Consider the following 25,087-nt stretch of genomic DNA (forward strand, 5'->3'; position numbering starts at 1 on the left):
ATCGTCACGAAAACATAATCGCCCAATGCTAACCAGGCTGGGTTACGCAAACCACTCAGTAGGTGTCAGTAGTGAGCAAACGTCAAACAAGGGCAAAAACGATGCGAGCGCCGTGATCGACCGATTTGCGAACTACAAAATATTTGAACTAACTAATGTGAAGTGAGTAGAGTGAGACGTCTGTTTGTCTGTGGATGAAGTTTCTAAAAGAATCTTCAGACGAATATCCTAGACTCCTAGAGGAATTCAAAGGAGAACTTCTTGGAGTAATTGGAGTTTTTGGAATTCCTTCAGAAATCCCTACCAGGAATTCCTGAAAAAATCCAAATTTTTTGGAAGAATCTTCACACGGGAAAAAATCCGAAAAACGATAAAAAAAAGATCAAATTTAATTATACATGTCAATGGTTGCTCCTCCGTGATTGATCTGAGCTGGTATCAATTGCATGCATTGCATGCTGGTAGCAATTGCACTGAGATCCAAATGAATAAGGGCTGGGACACTCCACTTATTCTCAAAGCGCAATTTAAGCAGCTCATACATTTTTAATCAACAGCGCCGGCCACGTCCTTATAGTCAAGTTGGGAAGGGAAAGGAATGTTAGAGTGTGCTGGTTGTTGCTACTAAAGAACGAGATCACCTCTGCATCCCCACAACCAGCACGGGCTGGGGTATTTGTTAGATGGAAAGGATGAAAGATCTGGGAGTCACCGTTCGGCCGGTGATGCGATCCATGGATTGGGGATGTTCGTAAGGTGATAGATTACACTAGTTTACAGCATTTTTGAACTCGGTAAGCTGATGATCATTTTTGGTGTAGAATCATGCCCTGAGTTCGAAAACGCGAAGGAAAAAAAATACAGTAGAGCGAAAAAATTTTCGACTTTCCATACAAGGCTGATGATTTGAAATCGATTTTTGTTCTATTTTTAAGCAAAGTCGCTCACTTCAAAAATCTCATTCTCCGTAATCAATGCTCCGATTGAGCTGAAATTTTTACTGTAACTCGCCTACATATGATATGTCAAATAAACGTCGAGAAAGAATTTTTAAGTTGGGTTTTTCTTATTGAAAAAAATACATATCTTCAAAAAATTTTGGAAATTTTGCTAAAATTTAAGAAGATTGTCCCTTAAACTCGCCAATATCTTGAATTTCATCAATCTGACGCAAAACCTGTTTTCAGATGATCGAATGGTATTGTATTCAGCTTTTAATTTATGGAAAAAGATTTGAAATTGGTTGAACAAAACGTAATATATTTGAATTTTAGTAAATTACATATTTTGAAAAGTTTCAAAACTCGATATTGAGCTAAAACTCAAAAACTGTTCTACTTAAAATTTTTTGAAGGTCGGTTTCGAAATCAGCACTAAATTGTGCTTCAAAAATGTTGGTCGTTGACAGAAGTTCACGACTTTCGTTTTATTTTGTAAACTTGTGTTATGTGGTGATTACTATGAAGGACAAGCGGCACAGTTCGCTTTAGTTGCATAACTTGTAGGCGTTATATACACACTGACTGTGCTGTGGGAGTGCGATGGCTATGAGCATATGTATATACAAGAGTTGTATATGTAGAGAAGAGAGGGAGAGAGAAAATGGATAGAAAGATACAAAGTAGGATGAAAGGGACGGGCCAGGGATTGAACCTATGACCTTCTGCATACAAATTAGAAGCGGTAGCCACTAGACCACCAAGCCCGTCTCCACACGAGAAAAAAATCCAGTACCAAAACTAGCAAAATGAGTCATGGTTTTGTGGATTTGTTCTAGGCAACGCTAAGCTGAATCTACAAAACATCCCTTTTTATTTTTGAGTAACTGATTAAAAATCGTTTGTTAACTTCAATGTCACACTAATGAGCTGAACTGTACTACTGTTTTCTTCAAAAATGATATCATCTTCCAGCAAATAAAATTTCATAATCATATTTCATATCGAACCACTTAGCAGAGTATGAATGTGATTTTTGTATCCACACATCTGGTAATGTGATGACGAAGGCCAATCGTTAGGATAAAGTACATAAGCACAGCACATACATATATCTCGCCTTCCATTCCAGTCCAGTGGCCCATCAGCTGATAATAATTGACGCAAAACTCGCAACGCGCTCGTACGCTTGCACATGGAGCTGCAAGTACCTAATAAGTTTCAATTGATGCACTTCGCCGCTCTGGGACGGCCAACAAAGTCACATCGCAGTGTTAAAATTCTCGTATTGGTAGGTATGAGAATCTATACCAAACCAATCTATACATACAAACGTAAAGCAAACAATAATTGTAAGATATACGCAGAAAATAAAAAATAGCTCTTCACATTGTCTGAAGTCATATCCTCTTGCTGGGGTTCTAAATCTGAATGAAGCCAATAAAAAAAAAGTTGGGTGCATTTTTGTAGCATGATCTAATCCCTATGCAAACAGAACAACAGCTTGAGCTTGGAAAAGACGAACTAAAGAAACGCGCAGAGGAAGAACAATCAATAGGAATAGGAACATGAATGCGAAACTGCACTTGTGTGCACAGTGTTCTCTATGGGAAGGCCATCACCACCGTACTTCTAATAACTGAGTGAATGCATTCGACAACCGGGCAACGTCATCGTCCATCGAAACAAGGCGAAAAACTTGCTATCATTGAACTTATTTATGTGTTTCGTCGACGGTACCCACTTCCAGTTAGTCAACCAGCCAGTCGCAGTCTAGCCAAGCATGTGCTGGCTGGATCTGGCAGAGGCAATCAACGATGTTCACTCTCGTGTAGGATGGCGAATGTGTGTACCAAAAGAACTTAATAATAGAAAACATACATCAGGCAGGAGCCTGATGCAGTGGTTCTCACTTGATTCTACCGTTAAAACTTATTTCAAGAATTTCTTAGAAAGTTTCTTTGAAAATTCTTTCCTACAGGATTTTTTTTTTCCGAAAACTCACTACCCTATCGCCATCGCCTTGACCTGTGATATGTGCCTGTGGCCAGGTCAAATTTCTGTCGACTTGCTCGATTTCGTTGTAGAGGCTGCGCCGCCATGAGCCTCTGGGTCTGCCTCTGCTGCGATGTCCTGGCTGGGTTCCAATCTAACGTTTGCTTGCAGATTTCGTTTCCATCCTTGAGTAGAGTGGGGCCGACCCAGCTCCACTTTCGCTCCCGAATTTGTGTCGGCTATCGGCGTTTGATGACATCAACGTTGGAGCTCTTCGTTGGAAATCCAATTGTGAGGTCACCATGCAAGAAATATATACCACAGCCATCTATTAATGATAACCTGCAGCCATTGAGTGTTCTCCACTGATACACACCAAGTTTCACTGGCGTACAGCAGCAGAGATTTCACGTTCGAATTTAATTTCGGAATTTAGTGCGTCAAATAATCTGGTTGTTTTTCAATACATTTCTTAAACTCGCAAAATCAGCCCTCGCCTTCTTGATCCGTGTACCCATGTCGATCTTGCTGCCGCCACCGGCCGCCTTTTGGCTACCAAGATATTGGAAGCTATCAACATTCTCCACTGATAGCCCAGCTACCGTAAAGCTGGAAGGGTTGACCGTGTTTACATCCAACGATTTGGTCTTGTTGACGTTGATGATAAGACCTGCCGCCGAGGGGCGATTGGCAAAATCATCGAGCTTTGCTCTGCATATCAGAGCGCCGTTGAACTAGGAGAGCAACGTCGTCAGCCAGTTCGAAGTCATTTAGGTGCTTCATGGTAATGGGCCACAGCAATTCACGATTTGGTTCACGGTCAATCGCACCAACCAGGATCTCGTCGATTACGATGAGGAACAGTAGTAGCGGTGATAGTATTCATCTTTGCCTCACTCCAGCAACGACCCGGATGGGATCGGACAAGACACCGTTGTGCAGTACTCTGTACGAAAATTCCCTGTACTGTGCTTTAATGAGGCCGATGATTTTCTCAGGGAGACCCTTGGGCCTGAGGGCTTCCCACATGTTTCCGTGATTGAGACGGTCGAAAGCTTTTTCGTAATCAATGAACACCAGGTAGAAAGACTCTTGGAAGTCATTGCTTTGCTCTAGAATGATACGGAGCGTGAGAATATGGTCTACACAGGATCGCCCGGCACGGAATCCTGCTTGCTGCTATTGGAGAGTTGCGTCAATCTTCTCCTGTATCCGGTTAAGGATCATTTTCCAGAGGACTTTGAGAACGATACACAGTAACATAATACCCCGCCAATTATCGCATACAGTCAGGTCACCCTTTTTGGGTACCTTTACTAAGATGCCTTGCATCCAGTCTTAATGTCGCTGTTTCCCATATATTGCAGGATAATTGATGCAGCAACAGTGCAGAGACTACGGGGTCAGCTATGAGCATCTCAGCTAATATGCGATCGACGCCCAGGGCTCTGTTCGATTTCATACTACGGATGGCTGTTTCTATCTCCTGCAATGATGTCACCGGTGTTTGCGGCTTTCTCGCCTTCGTCTCGCCCACGCTCTTTTGTCCCGTCTACAGGAGTGTTTCACTTCCTTCTCGAGAGCCGAATAGCGCTGACGGGCTACGGCTTTGGCTTCTCATGTTTTTGCTCGCTCTATAGCGGCTTCTATCTATATTCCTCCAGGGGCCATCTGTAATTCACTGCTTTCTCTGAGTGCGTAACTCACCCTAATTATTATCGCCCGTGGCGATGAAGGCGTTCTTGATGGCGCTTCATTGATCTTCTACGCTTCCACCTTCCAGAATATCCGCATCACGGTTCTCTAGCTCCTTTATGGAGGACCTTTTCACCGCAGCGTCTTCCAGTCAGCGTGTGGTAAGCCGGCGCCCGATTTTGTCCTCCTGTCGATGGTTCCTAGTAATGCGCAGCCGGATCTCGACGATTAGAAGATGATCACGGAGACAAATTTCGTTCGTTTGAAACAAAAATATTCATGTTTATTCGGTAAACTGATAAAATATTTAAAACTAAAATATTAATTTTTAAACTAACTCAATTACATATTGATTTCTACAATACCCATTGAAAAGCCCCCCGTTCCGCCGTCGAGAACATAAACAAAACTCTCAAGTTCCAGCTGCAGCACCAAACAAGATTTCCTCTTGCAAAAAAAGTCGAGTTTCACCAAAAGTTTCCACGAAATCCTATTGATTTCGGGAGCGTATGTTATCTACATGATGTTGGCATTGAAAGTGCCACGCGAGAAATGGGTTTTCCTAGAGAAGGAAATGACTTTCTAAGTTTAGTTGGAAAACAAATATTTCCGTAGGGCAGACCTGCCACAAAAAAAAAACAAAATTTTTTACATTTGTTTCTAACATAACTTGTCAGAAGGTGCATGTTTGTTTTAAAAATGGATTGAATTTGCTTCAAATGTGACGTCCGATTTGCTCCAAACAGTTTTATTTTTGTTGCCAGAACAAATTGACAATTTATTTGAGTTTACCTGAAATATTTTGGATTTTAAATACCATGCTTTTTTCTGCGTGAAATATCACATCCCGTCTGAACGACCAAAAGTGCACAGGAAGGGTGAGTCTAAACTAAACTCGAATGGGATCCCGTCGAGGTGCAACAAGTTCTGCAGATCCCTACCCATACATACATTTATTTGTTCAACATCATTAAGACAAAACATAATCAACAATAGAACGCCACAATACTCGGTTTGTGGCTGCCGCTCTCCATCCTCGGTCGCGCCCGATGCTCGCCAAGTCACGCTCCACCTGGTCCGCCCATCGTGCTCTCTGCGCTCCACGCCTTCTTGTGCCAACCGGATCAGTTGCAAACACCAGCTTTGCAGGGTTGTTGTCCGGCATTCTTGCAACATGCCCTGCCCACCGTATCGTTCCGGCTTTGGCCACCTTCTGGATGCTGGGTTCGTCGTAAAGTGCAGCGAGCTCGTGGTTCATCCTTCTCCGCCACACACCGTTCTCCTGCACACCGCCGAAGATCGTTCTTAGCACGTGTCGCTCGAAAACTCCGAGTGCTTGTAGGTCCTCCTCGAGCATGGTCCATGTCTCGTGCCCGTAGAGGATCACCGGTCTTACTAGCGTTTTGTACATGGCGCAGTTTCTTGATTGATTGATTTATCTTTATTGGAGAGACTTTCAGCCCTTGGCTCACGGCGCAGTTTCTTCTGGAGCCCGTAGTAGGACCGACTTCCGCTGATGGTGCGCCTCCGAATTTCACGGTTCACGTTGTTGTCAGCCGTCAGTAAGGATCCGAGGTAGACGAATTCCTCCACCACCTCGAAAGTATCCCCGTCAATCGTAACATTACTACCCAGACGGATCCGGTCGTTTTCGGTTCTTCCTACCAGCATGTACTTTGTTTTTTAGGCATTCACCACACAGTCCGACCTTTGCTGCTTCGCGTTTCCGGCGGGTGTACAGCTCTGTCAGCGTTCCAAATGTTCTAGCGATAATGTCCATGTCGTCCGCAAAGCACACAAATTGCCTGGATTTTGTGAAAATCGTAGGCATGAGAGTCCGTCACCTTGTCGCAGTCCCCGGCGAAATTCGAATGAACTGGATAGTTCACCCGAAACCCTTTCACAGTTTTGCACACCGTCCATCGTTGCTTTAATCAGTCTAGTCAGCTTCCCAGGAAAGCCGTTTTCATCCATGATTCTCCATAGCTCTGCGCGGTCGATACTGTCGTATGCCGCTTTGAAGTCGATGAACAGGTGATGCGTTGGGACCTGGTATTCACGGCATTTCTGGAGGATTTGCCGTACGGTAAAGATCTGGTCCGTTGTCGACCGGCCGTCGATGAAGCCAGCCTGATAACTTCCCACGAACTCATTCGTTTTAGGTGACCGACGACGGAAGATGATCTGGGATAGCACTTTGTAGGCAGCATTCAAAATAGTGATCGCCCTGAAGTTCTCACATTCCAAATGGTCGCCTTTCTTGTGAATGGGGCAGATTACCCCTTCCTTCCACTCCTCCGGTAGCTGTTCGGTTTCCCAGATCCTGACTATCAGCCGATGCAGACAGGTGGCCAACTTTTCTGGGCCCATCTTGATGAGTTCAGCTGCGATACCATCCTTACCAGCTGCTTTGTTGGTTTTGAGCTGGTGAATGGCATCCTTAACTTCCCTCAGCGTGGGAGTTGGTTCATTTCCATCCTCCGCTGCACTGGCGTCGTCGTTTCTTCCGTTGCCGTGGGCTCCCGTGCCTACGTTCTCCACGCCGTTCAGGTGCTGGTCGAAGTGCTGCTTCCACCTTTCGATCACCTCACGTCCGTCCGTCAAGAGGCCTCCCGTCTTTATCCCTGCATATTTCGGCTCGCGGCACGAAGCCGTTGCGGGATGCGTTCAGCTTCTGATAGAACTTCCGTGTTTCTTGGGAACGCTACAGCAGATCCATTTCTTCACACTCCGCTTCTTCCAGGCGGCGCTTTTTCTCCCGAAAGAGGCGGGTCTGCTGTTTCCGCTTCTGTTTGTAACGTTCCACGTTCTGTCGAGTCCCTTGCTGCAGCATTACCGCCCTCGCTGCGTTCTTCTCCTCCAAAACCGTTCTGCACTCTTCGTCGAACCATTCGTTCCGTCGATTCCGTTCCACGTACCCGATGGTGCTCTCGGCTGCGTCGTTGATGGCTGCTTTCACTGTACTCCAGCAGTCCTCTAGAGGGGCCTCATCGAGCTCGCCCTCGTCTGGCAACGCGGCCTCGAGATTCTGCGCGTATGCTGAGGCGATATCTGGTTGCTTCAGTCGCTCTAGGTTGTACCGTGGCGGTCGCCGGTACCGTACGTTGTTGATGACGAAGAGTTTTGGGTGCAGTTTGATCATCACCAGATAGTGGTCGGAGTAGAAATTGGCGCCACGATAGGTCCTGACGTCGATAATGTCGGAGAAGTGTCGTCCGTCAATCAGAACGTGGTCGATTTGAGATTCCGTGGTGCTGTGGTGATCTCCAGGTGTAACGATAAGGGAGGCTGTGTTGGAAAAAGGTGCTACGTATGGCCATATTTTTGGAGGCGGCGAAATCAATGATTCGTAGGCCGTTTTCGTTCGTCTGCTGGTGGGCGCTGAACTTTCCAATCGTCGGTCTAAATTCTTCCTCCTGGCCTACCTAAGCGTTTAGATTTCCTATGATGATCTTGACGTCGTGGCTTGGGCAGCGATCGTACTCGCGTTCGAGCTGCGCGTAAAATGCGTCCTTGTCATCATCAGCATTTCCGGAGTGTGGGCTGTGCACGTTTATTATTCTGAAGTTGAAGTATCGGCCCTTGATCCTCAACCTGCACATTCTTTCGTCGATCGGCCACCAACCGACCACGCGCCTCTGCATATCACCCATCACGATGAAAGCTGTTCCCAGCTCGCGTGTGTTGCCGCAGCTCTGGTAGATGGTACACCTCCTGCAGCGCTACGATGCCGAACCCGCGGTCCTTCAGTAGATCGGCGAGTATGCGGGTGCTCCCAATGAAGTTGAGAGATCGGCAGTTCCACGTACCGAGTTTCCAATCGCAAGTCCTTTTTGTTCGCTGGGGTCGTTGCCGTTGGTCTCGGTTCGTATTATTCTGTTGCTGATTTTCCATTACAATGGTTTTTTACGGCTGGCTCGTAGGGCCTGACACCCACCTCCTGCTTTCCGGAGGACCATAGTGCACAGTTGAGTTTAGAGTCCTTTCCTGGCACTCGGACGTAGATCAGCCGCCCTTAACATGGGGATCAGACGCTGTTGTGAGCCGCTTCTCCTGGAGAACAGACGCTCAGGTTTGCCGAAGCAAATCTCCCCTTCCCTGTCAGCCTACGACCAAAGTTCCCACCGGGGTTGGTTACCCGATCTTCCCTAAGGTTGCTCATAGTTTCCGGCCGGTACCGCGTGGAGGTAGGGATAGGAGTTGCTGGGCAGAGGCTAGTGGATCACAATGGGATCTGAATGGCGCAGCATACCCAGCCTTTACTACATAGGGTGACGAAGGGTATTATCGGCAGGTTTGTTCTCTTCGTCATGGGGGGTTTTTGTGGGCTGAATGGTGTGAAATTCGGGCAGCTTGGTTGGGAAAGATTTGATGCCAACTCTGAGTCCAACAGGTTTCAAAAAAAAAAAAACCACGACGAAGAGAACAAAACTGCCGAAAATAAGTAAGTTCCCCTATGTTATCATCTGGTTATCATCAACTGGAAAATATGATAACAAAAATAACAAAATGATAACACCGATAACACAGTTTATTATCAAAGTGATATCACTTTGTTATCCGCCTTCGCTGTGTAGTGTATGCATTTGTTTGCAAAGGTTGAACAACAACTGCTAACATTGACCTGTCATCTCCAGAGAAGAACTGTCAAAGACCTGAAAAATCATCCGATTCAAGACGTCAAATGAAAAGATCAAGTGAACGGTTATTCTCGTCCTCTCCAACCAAATCGTAAAGTTCTCGGAAAGTAGATCCCGAAGGAACTGGCACAGCCTAGCAATCGAGCTCAAGTTAGAATCGCCAAGAATGACAACATTGTGCCTATAGGTCCCATTTATGACACCTGTTACGAACGCGAAGCGTGAAGTACATTTGAATCCACACAATTCGGAACGAATTCCTTTTCAACCATTTCCTACAACTAACCAAGCGAGCCGCATCATAAAACCCCAATCAAATTCGAACAATCATGACCTACCACAATACAATAGGGCCCGCGATTATAACGTAGAGCAGAGCGGCAATGTTTATCAGCATAACGAAGCAAAAGCTATGCGGCTGAGGAACTCGACTGACTTTGAGCAGCATGATAAAATAAACAATCTAGTCCCACCGCAAGAGGAACACCACACCCCGATCGTGCTGCCAATTGGAAGATTGCGCCCCGATGCCAACGCCAACAATTTGATATCCTCAATTAGTCGATAATCACGTAGAAAATCTACTTTCTTCAACGATTACATATTTGTGACGAGATTGTCCAGAGTGTCTGATAATTCAACAGGATTTACTTGCATTTGGTGAATTACTTGCATCAAGTCACTTAGCAGCTGTCTATAAACTATTTCAGGTCTTCCGAAGGTTTCTTCGAGTCGTTTAATAATTTGCGGTATGTTTGCTGCGGTTATCATCAAATTGGCAACGCATTTCGCTGCAGATCCGCTCAATGCATGTTCCAATCGGTTTAAATTTTCCAAATTTGTGAATGCTCCTTCTGCTGTAGTATCATCATAGATACTTTTAAATTTTGGCCAATCACGTGGTGCTCCATTGAAGTCTGGAAGCTGAATTAGCCCTTGTCTTTTAAAATATGGTGTTGCATCATTGTTTCTTGCTAACGCATTTAAATCAATCGATAAGTATGTCCGTCAGTTCACAGTTCGGATCCTAAACGTCACTGTTTGTTGACATTGATTTCTTCTCACTTTGTAACCAGTTCATTCACGTTTGTTCACGACAAGTCTTCCACAATTTTGGTACTATTTTTCAGCAAACATAATCCATAAGTTCTCTTTTCTTCGTTCGTGGTAACTAGCACTCACTGTTCAAATTTTCACTGCTCAATTTGTCCGAAAACATTGTGATCCGGTATCGCCTTTCCACTTTTCAGCGCGCTCCTGGAGTTCGATTTTCCTCTGCTTTGACAGACCGCCAAATGTTGGCAATAGCATTTCCTCTCTGGAAGATGGTAGTAGCTCCTCCTCTCTGGAGCCACCATATGGGTCCACGTTTCACTTAACGTATGCAAAGCTGGATCATAAACCGACTAAACAAGAAAAGTATGCGTAAAATGCACATAATTGGAAATTGAACGAAATGACTTGCTCGACAAGCTACAAAAACGAAGTCTGTCAGAGCATATAAATCAATCGATAAGTAATGCGTTAGCAAGAAACAATGATGCAACACCATATTTTAAAAGACAAGGCCTAATTAAACTTCCAGCCTTCAATGGAGCACCACGTGATTGGCCAAAATTTAAAAGTATCTATGATGATACTACAGCAGGAGCATTCACAAATTTGGAAAATTTAAACCGATTGGAACATGCATTGAGCGGATCTGCAGCGAAATGCGTTGCCAATTTGATGATAAGCGCAGCGAATGTCCCGCAAATCATTAAACGACTTGAAGAAACTTTCGGAAGACCTGAAACTGTTTATAAGCAGCTGTTAAGCGACTTGATGAAAGTACTTCACCAAATACGAGTAAACCCGGTTGAGTTATCGGACGCTCTGGACAATCTTGTAACAAACATGGAATCGTTGAAGAAAATAGATTTTTTACGTGACCATCGCCTAATTGAAGATATCACGAAAAAGTTATCATTCAATTTGCAAATTAGTTGGACAGAAGTGGTGCAGCGTAATCAATCTCAACCCACACTGATTGATCTGAGCAAGTGGTTGAAACCACATGCATCGACACTTCGATTATTGTTACCCACATCTGGAACATCTAGAAATGTAATGCTAGCGACACATCCTGCAAAATCTAGAATACATGTTCACACTAAATCCAACGATTTGTGCAACATTTGCAATTTAAATCATAAAACTCAGCAATGCAACAAATTAAAAATTGCATATGCCTTGTACGTCACAAGCTACAGAACGCTCATTTACTTGCTACTCGAAATCCTTCTTACCAAGCACTTTGAGAAGCTTAATCTTTTCTAATCCCTCCTATTACCCAAGCCTTCGAATGCGAAAGGAGTTGGCTGGAGCTTGATTGGAAAACTTAAGTCTTTGAAAAGAGTTACTTAGTACTTAGAATCGAGGAGTCTAAAATCATAATGAATCGATCAAACTTTTTCCACTCTGGCACGCTACGGTTCCGAATGCGAGTAACTTTGGCAAGAGTCTGAAAAGGCCAGTTTGACACCGATTCAAGTGTGGGCAAGCATTTATTTTCTCACTCTGGTACGCCACGGTTCCGAATGCGAGTAACTTTGGCATGAGTCTAGAAAAATATAAATGCATTGCGATCAACTTTTCCTCATCCGACTAAGTCACGTCTTCGAATGCGAAAGAATTTGAAGGATCTAGGAAGACCAGTTGATCGCTCCCACATTCGATTTGGACCAATCGATTTTAATTATCTACCACTCAATCCTCCGAGTATCAGTAAGTAGTTTCGGTCGTCGACAGTTCAGCTCAGTGCGTTTCTCTTGCCTGTTGATCGGCACACGCGGAATCGAATACCGTCTCCCTTCGCAACGGTATGTGCCCCGTCGTCAACAACTCCACTCAGTTAAAATGACTTAACTTGTGTCTCAATCATGCTTGTAGGGTATGTGTGCCATCAGTAATCTCATGCTCCCATTTTCATCCTATTGGAAAACAAGCGATTACGGCATCGATTGACTCCGTTCTTTTTGTTTTCATGGGTGCTCACTTCTAACAAAAAATACAAAAATTAGAAACAACACAAACAGCGCATCAATCCTTTGTTTTTCGTGGGATGAAAATGGGAGCCACATGCTTAATAAGGGAAACAATACCGTTTCACAGGAATTGTTGGCAAACGACGTAGGGTAGGACGGGGGAAAATGGCCACCCGGGGCAAGATGAGCACCCCTCCGTTTTACTACTTTTATGATGAATTTTGCCGAAACAGCTTCATAATCCGTTAGAATAATGTTCATCCTGTTTGTAAACCTGATAAAAGGTACTTCATAATGAACGAAATTAAAAATATCGTCAAATAAGTCGATAGCATGGATTTTTAGCATTTTCTTATAAGAAATCATCAGAATAAAATAAGGTTTTTATGTCAGAATCAAATTTTTACCATAATTCTAGTTATAAGTCAACAATACTAGCTTACTGCAAAGCATTTTAATTTACATTAGAAAATATTTTCTATAAGCAAACATCTTTTTTGTTTAGTCAAATAAATCATCCTTATTGTGAATTTTGAACCCTCCCATGTTTATGGGTGATAGAAAACAAGATATAGAAAAGAACTACTGAGAGGTACTTTGAAAAATTGTGTTAACTTTCAATAAACTCAACGTGATCCTTAGGGTATCAGTAGGTCGGCTCTAGAGGCACGTTCTCCTCCATTCGGGAAATTTGTGATCCTTAGGGTGCTCATCTTGCCCCGCCCTACCCTACCATATTTGACCGGGCCATCACTACACGCAAAAATCAAACTACCTAATTTTTGGGTCGATTTTACTCAAAGCTGAGTATATCGAATAAACTAGTTACCCAAAATTAGGTTGTTTTCCCTCTTCCCCCCACCGATGTTGTCAAAAACAAACAGAGATGCGTCTACCCAATGGGGGTCCTTGAGCCCAATAAGCCAATTTTGAGTAAATGTAGGTATACTCAAATTTGGGTTGAATGAGGGGGGGTCTTGGGTTGAATTTACCTACTCTTAAGTATATTCTTTTGCTGGAGGTAAAGGCAATTTACCTAGTGTGAGTTTAATCGATTTACTCAAAATTGGCTTATTGGGCGGAACTATTGGATTGCGTCAAAAGAACTCAATTTTGGGTAGTTTGGCGGTTCCGTGTAGGTTACAGTAGTGAATGTCAAAAAGAGGCAAAAAAACGATGCCAGCGCCGAGAGTAGACAATCGGTCAACTATCTAAAATTATCGATCGATTTATCGTCAATCAAAGATCGGTAAATTCGTCTCACTCCATTCATATTCATTCCTCTTTGCTGAAGCGAATCGAGAAAGATGCAGCAAACGGATAGTCGTGATCAAACACGCAATTCCATCACCAGTGGGAAGCGATGCGCAAGCTGGTTGACATGGATATTCGTGGCCGATCGTCGCAGTTTGGATCGCAAGCGAATGAATGAATGGCGAATGGTGACGAATGCTGGTGAGCGATCGAAGCGGCTATTATCATAACTAGAAGAAAATTTCTGCATGTAATGCATACGTTTTTAGTGTATTGTTGTGGAAATGCTAGATTAGCAATGAAAATAATAAACATGTTTAGAAAACATCAAAATTTAATATATTTATATATATTTATATATATTTATATATTTATATATTAAATATTTAATATTCGTACGCGCAATATCAGGCTGTGACCATAGTGGGTAAGGTGAGATGCGATCGGATGCGATAAGTTATGAGATGAGAAGAGGGATGTTTGATAGGCCATAGTGCATGAGGTTTTCAATGAGGGTGCGCATGTTGTTTTCACATCCTTTTTCGCCTATTTCGTGCGCATCAACGACTCGCGTGATTTGATCGATGAAGTCGCTTGTATGTTGAAGCGCTTCTTTGGATGTGGGTAGTGAAATGATTGTTTCATCTATAAGAGCGGAAAGATAAAATGCACCCGCTTTTTGTTTTGCGCGGGTCGTTTTTTTGCTATAACTTATGTCGTTTTCGTTTTTGATTCAGTTCCAACCTGGGTTGGAACTGGATCAGATCACAGTTTCAACCCCAACCCGACTTCGGTTTCGCTTGTACTAAACTTTGTTTGACGTTGTTTGTTTACACATTTTCCGCCGATCCAGTTCCAACCCAGGTTCAAAAACGAATTCGACATTAGTCAGTTTTGATCCTGTTGCAATAGCGAAAACCGACCAGTTCAAAAAAAATCTGGTGTAACTGTACAAGATTGAGATTATTGAATTAATTATTTGAGAAAAGAATGTATAACATGTAATCATATCCGCGTGAGCGATGTCTTTATGTATACACATATTTTTGCTTTCCGGATTGAGCTATCTGAGTGTTGATTTCAATTCAAATCAATATGAGACTGTTTTTCGGCATTAAAACATTACTTGATTGTGCTGACCTCGGCAAAAAGAAACAAAAATTCGGCAAGTATGTATTATTTAAGGGTATAGGTTTTTTTATTACAAAATTTTCGGCGATATCTACGAGAAAAGATGTCTATAATAAGTACACAATATTCATCATAAGGACTGTATCGTTAATTATGAGTACATCTCTGAGGCCCTGTATTAAAAAGACTAAGTCTTATTTTGACAACTGCTGTGGGTTTATGTGTTGCTAGCGTTGTAAACAAAAGATAACCTTCATTAAAAGTTAAAGTTTTTCCTCAAGTGGAGCAACGCGAGTGTTTACGGATGAGAAGCGAAAATCGATTGTGATCAGGTACTGCTATGAAAAATGATTATCGCTAAGAAAATTAGCAAAAGTTGAAGGTGTTAGCGTTTTTTCTGTCCAAAATGCTGTCAAACGATTCGGTATGCATAACACACTGATAAACTCACCCGGACGCGACAGAAAACCAGGTGCGTCCAAGTCAAATTTGGACAGCAAAATTTGCAAAATCTCCAAAAGAAAAAAGGAGGTATTCATCATAGATTGCGCAAAAAAGTGTGGAACGACTATTGGTATGGTTCAGCGCGCCAAGGAGCGTAATGCCCTGAAGACTTACCCAAAACAGAAATGTCCAAAAAACAGTCAAATTCTGGCGGATTAAGGGAAAACTCGGGCTCGGAAACTGTACGACGATGTTTTGAGCAAAAATTACATGTGCATAATCATGGATGATGAAACGTATGTCATATTGGACAACAAGGCACTTTCAGGGGCACAGTTTTTCACTGTGAAGCGTGGCACTGATGTTCCGAATTCGGAGAAATCGAAGAAAAACTGGGCCAACCCAAGCAAAACCATCGACGGAACGGTTGTCCAAAACCTTATGTTGACGGCGTAGGTCTCTGACCCACTTGCGCTCAACGAGTGAGAAGAGAATCTCATTTCCGCACCGCGGCTTCGCGTGACCGGCCAATAGAGTTTGGATATGTTGTTGATGTTTACATCGGGATATTGTATTCATTCAATAGAAAAGCTTCGACGCAATCCAATGTCGAATTAGAAGTCAAGTAATAAGTCATTTACGAGTATTTAATTAGATTTAGTGTTTAGAGAGTGCCGCTAATTTGCAATACCGTAAGTTATAATAATAGAAAAATCTTTGATAGTGGAATTGTCATCAAAACCTTTCTATCTAGGTTGCCGTAGACGATTGTCGGAAAGTGAGAGTAGCTCGAGGTTTGGTTTGGTTGAAACAGGGTGGACCAGGTGTAGCAAACTGTAAGTAGAAACTAATAGAGATTGATAGAAGGAAATAATTGAGAAATCATAATACGTTTTCTAGAGTCAGAGGTAGTGCAGAGTTAATTGATCAAATATTGTCGTGCGAGTTAGGAAAAACTATTTCTTGTGAGTGAATTGTATAATAATTGAATTACCAACTGTTTACTGAAGTCAAAATTATATTTCTAGTTTGAGCTGCACGTAAAATGTCTGCTACAAAAAAATAGTCATTTTCTATTCCGAACCTTATGAAGAACACCAAGAAGAAGATGCGAGAGCTGGCAAGATCCACGAAAAATTAAACATAAAATGATACCATGGGCTTTTCTGATGGTCAATAAACAATGTAATTGAATTTAATTTACAAAACAAATAAAACATTTTCAGATACAGCAATTTTCAGGCGTACTCATAATCAACGATACAGTCCTTATATTAGGTAAAAGAGTATCAATCGAAATTGATGTCACACTATTTTCGTTAAGGGATCTAGTTTTGCCTGACAAAGAAAAAAGCAGAACTTTTCAATCAGAATCCTTTTAGCAATTAAGTTGAATAGCATAAAACCTTAAACATTCTAACTTGCACATGAATAACATGCACTGGACAAACGACCATATCAAACATTGATCACTTGATTCAAATCCCAACAGAGAAAATAAATTGTTTTCTTATACGCATATAATAACAAAATTATGCTGTAAAAAACTTACACGATTTGATGGAATACTATTTTATATGTAATGAAATATGTTATTTTACATAGTGATCGATAGACAATATGATAAATTTTTATTACGTCCGGTCCATCAAAATGCATGTCATGTGAAAAGGCATTGAGTTATGTTTAAAAACAACAACATATTAACGCATTTTATATTACCTACTAGCATTCCCACCCAACACATTAAATCCGCATTGCTTTACATACACAACGAGCGCAATCATATAAAATCCATACCCGACAAGCATTCTCTTGCGTTCTCTTGCGATCACATGCGTCGAAGCAGCTCCATCGCATCTCCGCACTCATCGCAACTCATCTACTATGTGCTGTTCATGCGTTCTGCATATAGTTTCCACAGAGTGTGCTTCGACGCTTATCCGATCTCTTATCTCTTTGCATCGCACCTCAGCCACTATGTGCTCAACGTCACTCACGAATTGCATCACCTCTCCATCGCTTGCGATGCGAACGTGGACGAATGTTTAAATTCCATGTATGGCTTCCCACCGTTCGCCGGTGTTTGCTGTCGACGCTGACAAGCAAACACACAAACTAAAGCGACAACCGTTCGCTGCTGACTGTAACTGTATTCGAGTGTGGAAGAAGATGAAAAGTGTAAATCAGGAACCCTGTCGTCAATTCGGCACCAACATTTCAAAAGGGCGTAACTGCATTTACAACCAATGCCTTCTCACAAAGCTGTGGAGCGTATCCCATCCCTCTCGAGCAATCCACTAGCACAAATAGGAAGATAAAATCTTCCTCTTTCGATTAATGGATGTGAATTGCGTGAGATGAATGAAATACGACCCACAGCTCTGTGAGAAGGCATTGGTTGCAAAAGCAGTTACGCCCTTTTGAAATGTTGGTGCCGAATTGTTAAAAATGTTGGTCGATGGGAAGAGGGTGACGTCTGTTTCTCTGCAACGAATCGTCGAATTATTAAATCATCTCATTAAAAAAAATGAGTGTCATAACGTTTGGTATGTACATATACTTATTTTGTAGGTACGTATAACTCAGAATAACTTCAAGCAGCCATAATATGGTAACATCTTGGGTAACGAATTATGTTATTATGTATTAGAGTAGTCGCAACTCGTACACAACCCTTCCAATATTGTTGTGTAAGTATGACCAAATTCAATAAAATTAAAAAAAAAAAACGAACAATAAATATTTTAAAACCATTGTGTTGCAACTACAAGTTGAGAAACACCGAACTCCTGGTGGCACAAACAGAATATAAACAAAATAAAAACCAGAACCCATCACAGGCAGACATCACCAGAGAGGAAAGGTACCTGAAGCAAGGAGCAGCAGCAGTTTGTAAGAAAAGAATGAAAAAGGAAACAACAAATATACGATAGCAAGATAGCTAACTCGATGGGTATGTGTTGTACACCCTAATACATGTGTATCATGAAACGCAAGAAACACAAGATCCGATGACGACGTCGAAGCCTACTATTCTCCATTTTGATAAACATCTGGAAAGGAATTTACGTAGGAATCAAACGAAAGAGCCTACTTTGAATTGTAAAGGATATTTTATGAGATTTATGATTATTCTTACTGGAAAATTATCTTAAAATCATAATATGATTTTAATTGAGGTTCCCGATTTATGACAATGCGAGAAAATTATCATGCAAGAAATTAATATGCCTTTATTCCATCATCCCCCATCCGTGTTTACAATTTGCGACGCAAATGCCAGAGCCATCTCTCAGCACCTGCCCTGATGGTGATGGGAGTCTGAGCTCGCTCTCCCCTATAAAAAGTAATTCATCCTTGAAAAACCATGGCAAATCGCTTCGCCAATTTTTTGTCTTCCCCCGAATCGATCTGCCAGAAATTGACCCCTCAACCCACCTACCTTTAACGTCGGGTGTTCCATGGCTTTTATTTCAGCCATTTGAAAAAGTGCAGCAGCAAATCCTCCCTCGGTCCGTGCCGTTTTTGCCGTGTCGAGTCGTCGTCGTCCCCCGAAATCGAAAGAGCAAAATAATTTTGCCTGCCCTCAAAACTCGACCTCGAAACAGCTGCTTCTGGTTTCACGATTTGCTTCACTATCAGAGTAACTCACTTCCAGGTCGTTCTCTACTAAACCAACGCAATGTCCACTACCCGTACACGGATCTTCCCCGATGCACTTTCAACTTCCAAAAATCTGTATCCTCCAAACTTCCACTGTGCGAAAAACGCAAAAAGATTTTTATCACCGTCGTCGCCCGTCCGTGTGTAACTTCGAGGACTTCGAGAACGATTGTGTCCGTCCGTCCGTGTCGTCGTCTTTCTCTGTTGGTTGCTGGCCTGGCTTGCTGGCTGATGAGATGGCTGAAAGCTGGCGATGGATGATTGCCACAACAACAAAACGTTTCGCTCTCTTTCGCACTCCGGTGGGGGGAACGAGATGGCTCGACTTAAGCGAGCTTTCGAAAATTTTGACAACTGACTTTTGTTTACGTTCTGAAAAGGCTTTTTTGAACGAGGGGTTTAGAGATGGGTGGCTCAGCACCGACATCATGCACGCTCGTTCAAAATTAAATACTATCCACTTATCCGCGAGCGGTAATGGCGGCGGCGGGCATGTCCAACCGGTTCGGATTTTGACGTTTCTTGGGGGAAAGTCAAAACAGTTTCATTCCCCTCCTCACCCCTTCACCCACCGTTTGTTGGCGCCAACCGATTGCGATCCCCACGAAACGTCAAAATTCGAATCGGTTATTTGTGCCCGCCGCCGTCATTACCGCTCGCGGACAAGTGGATATTGTTCGTGCAGTTGAAAACCGAGGGGGTCGACACTAATCGATTTGGTTCAATTCCCGCATAGAAATTTACCGTACCTTAAACGGTTCGAAAATTAACATTACCATTATTTTTGTTGTCACCTATTTATCATACATTCCACGTATGGTATGTTCCGAGGGGCGAATCACTAGCGCATTTTCGATTCAGCCTTGCGTATTGACATACGCATTGGCGCATTTTGTTACGCATTAGCGTATTAAGGTACGCATTTCTAAAATTGAACAACACCTGTCAAAATTTTACAGCATGCACTTTTCAACGCATTGATAAAATTGTTCGTATTGTTATGCGCATTGACAAAAAAAAACTTGCATTTTTCTACGCATTGATAGAAAACAAGCATTTTTCTACGCATTGATAGAAAACACGCATTTTTATGCGCATTGGTGGAATGCTCGCATTTTTATACGCATTGATAAATAACACGCATTTTCCTACGCATTGGCGTAGTTTTCAACAAATTATTTATTAAAACTCCAAAAATTTGTCATGCATTCCTGTGCATTTTTCAACGCATTGGATATTTTGGCGCATTTTTCAACGCATTACATTTTCAAATGCATTTTTCAACGCATTGGAGCATTTTGTAACGCATTTCCATCAAAACGCATTTTCGATTCAGTTGTTTTGGAAGTGATCCGCCCCTCGGTATGTTCGTTATGGCACAGATAACAGACGTTTATGCTTATATTGGCAATGTGTGTAAAAATGCTCAACAGCCATTTTGAATGTAACGAGCAGCTGAAACTCATGTGGCAATCATTTAGAGATGGCGCAGTGATCGATAGTCAGTGATCGCTTTCAAGATTGCATGCACTACGTAATTTTACATTCAAGATTGTATTCGATCTTGAATGAAAGTGGAACCTTGAACTATTCTTGCATTCAAGTTAGATGTAATGTCGCAATCAGTTGAGTAGATGGCGGTAGTGAGCCAACGTATATCGTTTTGAACATTTACACAGGATTCTGCGAAAAATTTGTACTAGCATAAACATCTGTTATCTGTGGTTATGGTAAAACGATATTGCAGTAATTGAGTGATATTGTTATTATGTTTCCAGTTCAAAACCGAATTAGCGACATTTTTTCTTTGACTTCCGCTGCTTTTGCCTTGCGTTAAACACAATGTCGGAAGTGGGGCGCTGTATAGAGCATCAGGTTTACAATACAGCACCCCACTTCCGACATTGTGTTTAACGCAAGGCAAAAGCAGCGGAAGTCAATGAAAAAATGTCGCTAATTCGGTTTTGAACTGGAAACATAATACAACATCAACTAATGTCCATTTACTGTTCGAAATTACCCCACTGTGGAGAGGCTTTTCCGAACATTAGTGGTACCATAGATGATGATGTCCATTCACTTCGTCTGGTTCGTCTGGCAGCACAGCATTCCACGGTGATCGATAGCCATGTTTGTTTTCGTTAGTTCATTGAAATTTGTTTGTAAAGTGTTTTCTTTTAAATTTGATCTAATTTATTTACCAGTTTAATGATCGAGAGCACAAATAATATTAAACAAGGATGCGTGGTCTAACAATCTTTTGTGGAGGTAAGTGATTCATCTTGGGTTTCCATCATTTTCCAGTATTCCAACAAGAACGGATAACTAACCGCTAATATTTCTTTCAGAGGTGAGCTGAAGGAAGATTCCAAGCAGGAGAAATTATGTTACGTTTGTAAATAGTTGTGAACATGTTGTCAGTTAATTTTCTGTTTTGTACTGTGATTTGTTCATTTGCCCCTAAATTTTAATGTGCATTTGTAGCGCTCCAAACATTTCAGGAGCGAACCAGCACAAAACGCGCAAGCCGTCCCCTAACACGGACATCAAATTGTAGACGGTCTTGTGTTGTTGCCCAAATCAGGATGCCCCCTTAGGATTAGAAATTCCTAGACCAAAACAAGCTATGAATGCAGCAACAGATGCTGCGAACTAAAAGGCGAACTGCCAAACAAAATACATTTCTAGGATGACTGATGGACCAAGAACAATAATGAAACCTCGTCATCCTGGGATTGGACTTCGTTATCCATATGGATGACTGGGCACAAATTAATGTTATATGTTGCATGTTTGTGTTTTGTGCATTTGTAATGTTCCATTTTATTTTCGTATCTAGTTCCCAAACGTGGGGCCCGACATGGGAAATAAAATGAGGATTTGTAAGGCTCCAATGTACTATTTGTTATATTGGTGCCCAACGTGGGGCCCAATACACAAAAGAAAATGTGCATTTATAAGGTTCCAATGTTCTAGTTGTTACAATTAGATCATGCAGGGATGCTCAGCCTGAGCAGGAATCTATGACCAAAGATACCAACGACAGTTTGAAACATGGGTTTCAAGAGCAACGCACCCAAACAACACCCCAGACGACATCCCAAAGGAGATTCCGAACAAGCTCTTATCGCATGACAACCCGCATAAATCAAAACCGTAATAGAACCACATACACAACTGTTCATGTTCCACCTAAAACAATAATGGATATGGTTTGAGAAACCATAGACGGACTGTACTGGGATAAAGTTTCGACCATATTGATTACAGTTTTCAGAGATGCGACCATATGAGAAACGGGTCGTTAAGAATGTTTACCGTTTCAAAATCTCAATTTCTCCATAGGAATTTTGTTAACCAACTGTAACGAAAACATAGCCAGTATGGTTCATGCATCGGCCACGAGATAGTACGAGCTATGGTTTCAATATATTTTAACCGTTACGGATAGAGCGTGCGTTCGGGGGATTGGTATCAATTTGAAATTAATTTAGTTTCGAAAAATAAACAACCACACTCAATTAACTGAATAATAATCAATTAAGATTTATTTTCTTCATACCGATTTAGTTCACAGGTACATTTTATTACTGGAAAGGTTCATCATAAAAGACACTGCCTTGCTTCGGAATCTTGACACGGTGTACACCTGCTACACTCCCGATTTTTTGAGTGCTACACTATCATGTGCGGTGCAGAAAAAGTGCTGCACCGGTGTAGCACGAAAATCAAAAAACGAACACTTTCGGTGCAAAAGTGCTACACCGGTGTAGCACCACCGCAAAAACGAAAACGACATTAGTGTGTGGGTTCGAGGGAATACCCATAACTCTATAGTCTATTTTATGAAACGACAACAGTGTTGATATTGATATTAACACTCACGGGCTTGGGCGCAACCTCCTGTCAAATTTTCATTCATGAAATGAGCGATTAGCTGATCCGAAACGTCTCACTGAAAATATTCTACACGTTCGAGCCACATGTTTCCAACATGAATTTTCACCACTTGAAAAACATCTGATTTTAACGTGTCAAACCCAAGGGGTTGGTCACTCGGCACATTGTGCCCGGCACACATGCCGGCACATCTCGGCACACATGCCGGCACAATCCGGCACACATGGGCACAACATAGAAATCCAACTTTGCGGTATGGAATCAAATTGTCATTATGCTTACGATTGCAAAAAAACCCTTCATACAGATTCTAGACAAGTGTTCTGGGTGGAATTTTGTCGGTAAACACCGACTAGACCAATAACATTCGCCAAAAATAGACAGGATTATAATTAGCGCAAAAACATTCTGAGAAAATATTCCACTGGGCACACCTCGGCACACCTCCGGCACGTTCGGCACACTTCGGCACACACTGAAAAACAACCGGCACAGTTTACGCACATATTGGCACACGCTCAAAAATCACGGCACAAATGAAGTGTGCTGAATGACCAACCCCTTGGTCAAACCAGTCATAGAATTACTTTTCGAAATCATGTGTAAAACACGTTAATCTGGCATCATAAATGACAATTTTCTTAGTATATCAGTTGCAAAAAATGAAGCATGCTAAGACATACTTAGCGCGGGCGAGTACGGTGATGTACATTACGTTATAGGCGAACCATTTCCATTGTCGATACATAAACACACTGTCAAACACGATCAAATCATGTGTTAAAGCCAGTGGTTTAGAACCTAAACTATTCAACATCTGATTCAAAAGAATTACACGTTAATATAGCTTGCTGTTTTAAACGATGTTTAATAGGGTCCTAAAATGAAAAATATTTCCCCGGTTTTGCTGCATAACACGAAAGAGCATGCTTTTCTGATCTCAATGGTAATTTTTCCGAACTTAAACAATAACAGAATAGTTAATAAACTTGAAAATAAAATAATGATGAGCAGGTCTTGTTTGACATTCGAGGTCAACCTTGACGTAACGAAAGTGAAATGGCGGGTTGCAAAAGACACCACATTGGCTCACTTTTGACAATAAATGTTCCTGTTTGACATACACGGTAAACAAAATTTACCCAAAATTTAGTGCTAAACAAGGAGTGTTGTAAAAATTATTGAAATTTTTGAAAATATATTTTATGGGCTTTATCTAATAGGAAAACTTAAAAAATGAGTAAACATGTCGTTTTAATCAATGCTTGATCGAATTATGCAGAAATTGAGATAGGCCTTTGGGAAGATTCAAAAATTACGTCCATCGTATTTCGGGATTTCTAGACCCCCCCTCCCCCCTCTGTCACGCAATTTTCCTATACCCAACACACATACTGTCACACTTTTCTAGACCCCCCCCCTCCCCCAAATGTTGGACGTAATTTTTGAACGTTCCCTTTAGGAGCCTATTTAACGTGAAAAAGAACATGGATGAGGCGTGTCGATTATTTTCAGTGCTCGTAAAATGGCTCATTATTCAAATTCTAGCGTAACATTTGAAAAGGGCCTATCTGCAAAATGTAAACAAACTTGATTTTTCACTATTCCTATCAATATCTACCTAAGCTATCCCATAAGGGGCTGTCCATAAACCACGTGGTCATTTTTTTGGGACTTTTCAACCCCCCCCCCCGCGTGGTCTTTAGTCCATACAAAAAATTTTATTTGTCTATACAAAATGGTCATTGGCCGAACCCCCCCCCCCCCCTCCTCATGACCACGTGATTTATGAACAGCCCCTAACACCTTAATCAATGTGAAAAGAGCTATTTCTGGAGCAACATTTGAAAAGGGCCCAAGAGGTCTTGTGTCTTTTTTCGAAAACGCTCCGTAGGGCATAACAGCAGCCCGCCCACGCAAATGAACACCGTTATCCGAAAGATCGATGTTTGCCTGTAATGTTATCTGATAAAGGTCTTAGTTTTTGTGAATACATTGATGGGGGCTCAGGAGCGACGTGTGGAGTCATTGTTTACCAATGCTTGTATGCCCTTTTTAAATGTTGCTCCAGATTTTAATATAGACACTATAGATTCCATAGACTCGCGAAGGCGAAGACAACTGTAGCCAAACGAACTGTCAGTTCGTGTAGCCAAACGAGCATGACGTCACGATTTCAATAGCGACAATGGATTGCGTGACGTCATATTCGCTCGGTACACTCTAAATTCACGGAAAAACACACTAAAATCGTATTGCTCAACCATGTCTCCGCGAGTCTATGGAATCTATAGTGTCTATAGATTTTAACCGTATTTTGAATAAATTTTAAAAGGGCCTATCTGAAATTGAATAATCTTTTAGGGCCTAACTGCATTCAAAAGGGCCTAACTGAAAA

At 42.0% G+C, this 25,087-nt stretch overlaps 1 protein-coding gene across 2 annotated transcripts in view; it reads right to left on the reverse strand.

Moving 5' to 3' along the window:
* Positions 1 to 25,087, reverse strand: part of LOC109429300 (E3 ubiquitin-protein transferase MAEA) — a 331,826-nt gene that overhangs the window by 13,397 nt on the left and 293,342 nt on the right. Inside the window, exon 1 of one of the 2 annotated variants that reach the window (XM_029860657.2) lies at positions 18,569 to 19,005. The exons of the other annotated variant lie outside the window; for it this stretch is intronic. Within the exon in view, the coding sequence (XP_029716517.1) occupies positions 18,569 to 18,607 (39 nt within the window). The 5' untranslated portion in view covers positions 18,608 to 19,005. Of the gene's footprint in view, positions 1 to 18,568; positions 19,006 to 25,087 lie in introns of those variants that run through there. 2 annotated transcript variants of the gene reach the window in all.

Source organism: Aedes albopictus, chromosome 1 (genome assembly GCF_035046485.1).
Source record: "Aedes albopictus strain Foshan chromosome 1, AalbF5, whole genome shotgun sequence".
Classification (NCBI taxonomy): Eukaryota; Metazoa; Arthropoda; class Insecta; order Diptera; family Culicidae; genus Aedes; species Aedes albopictus.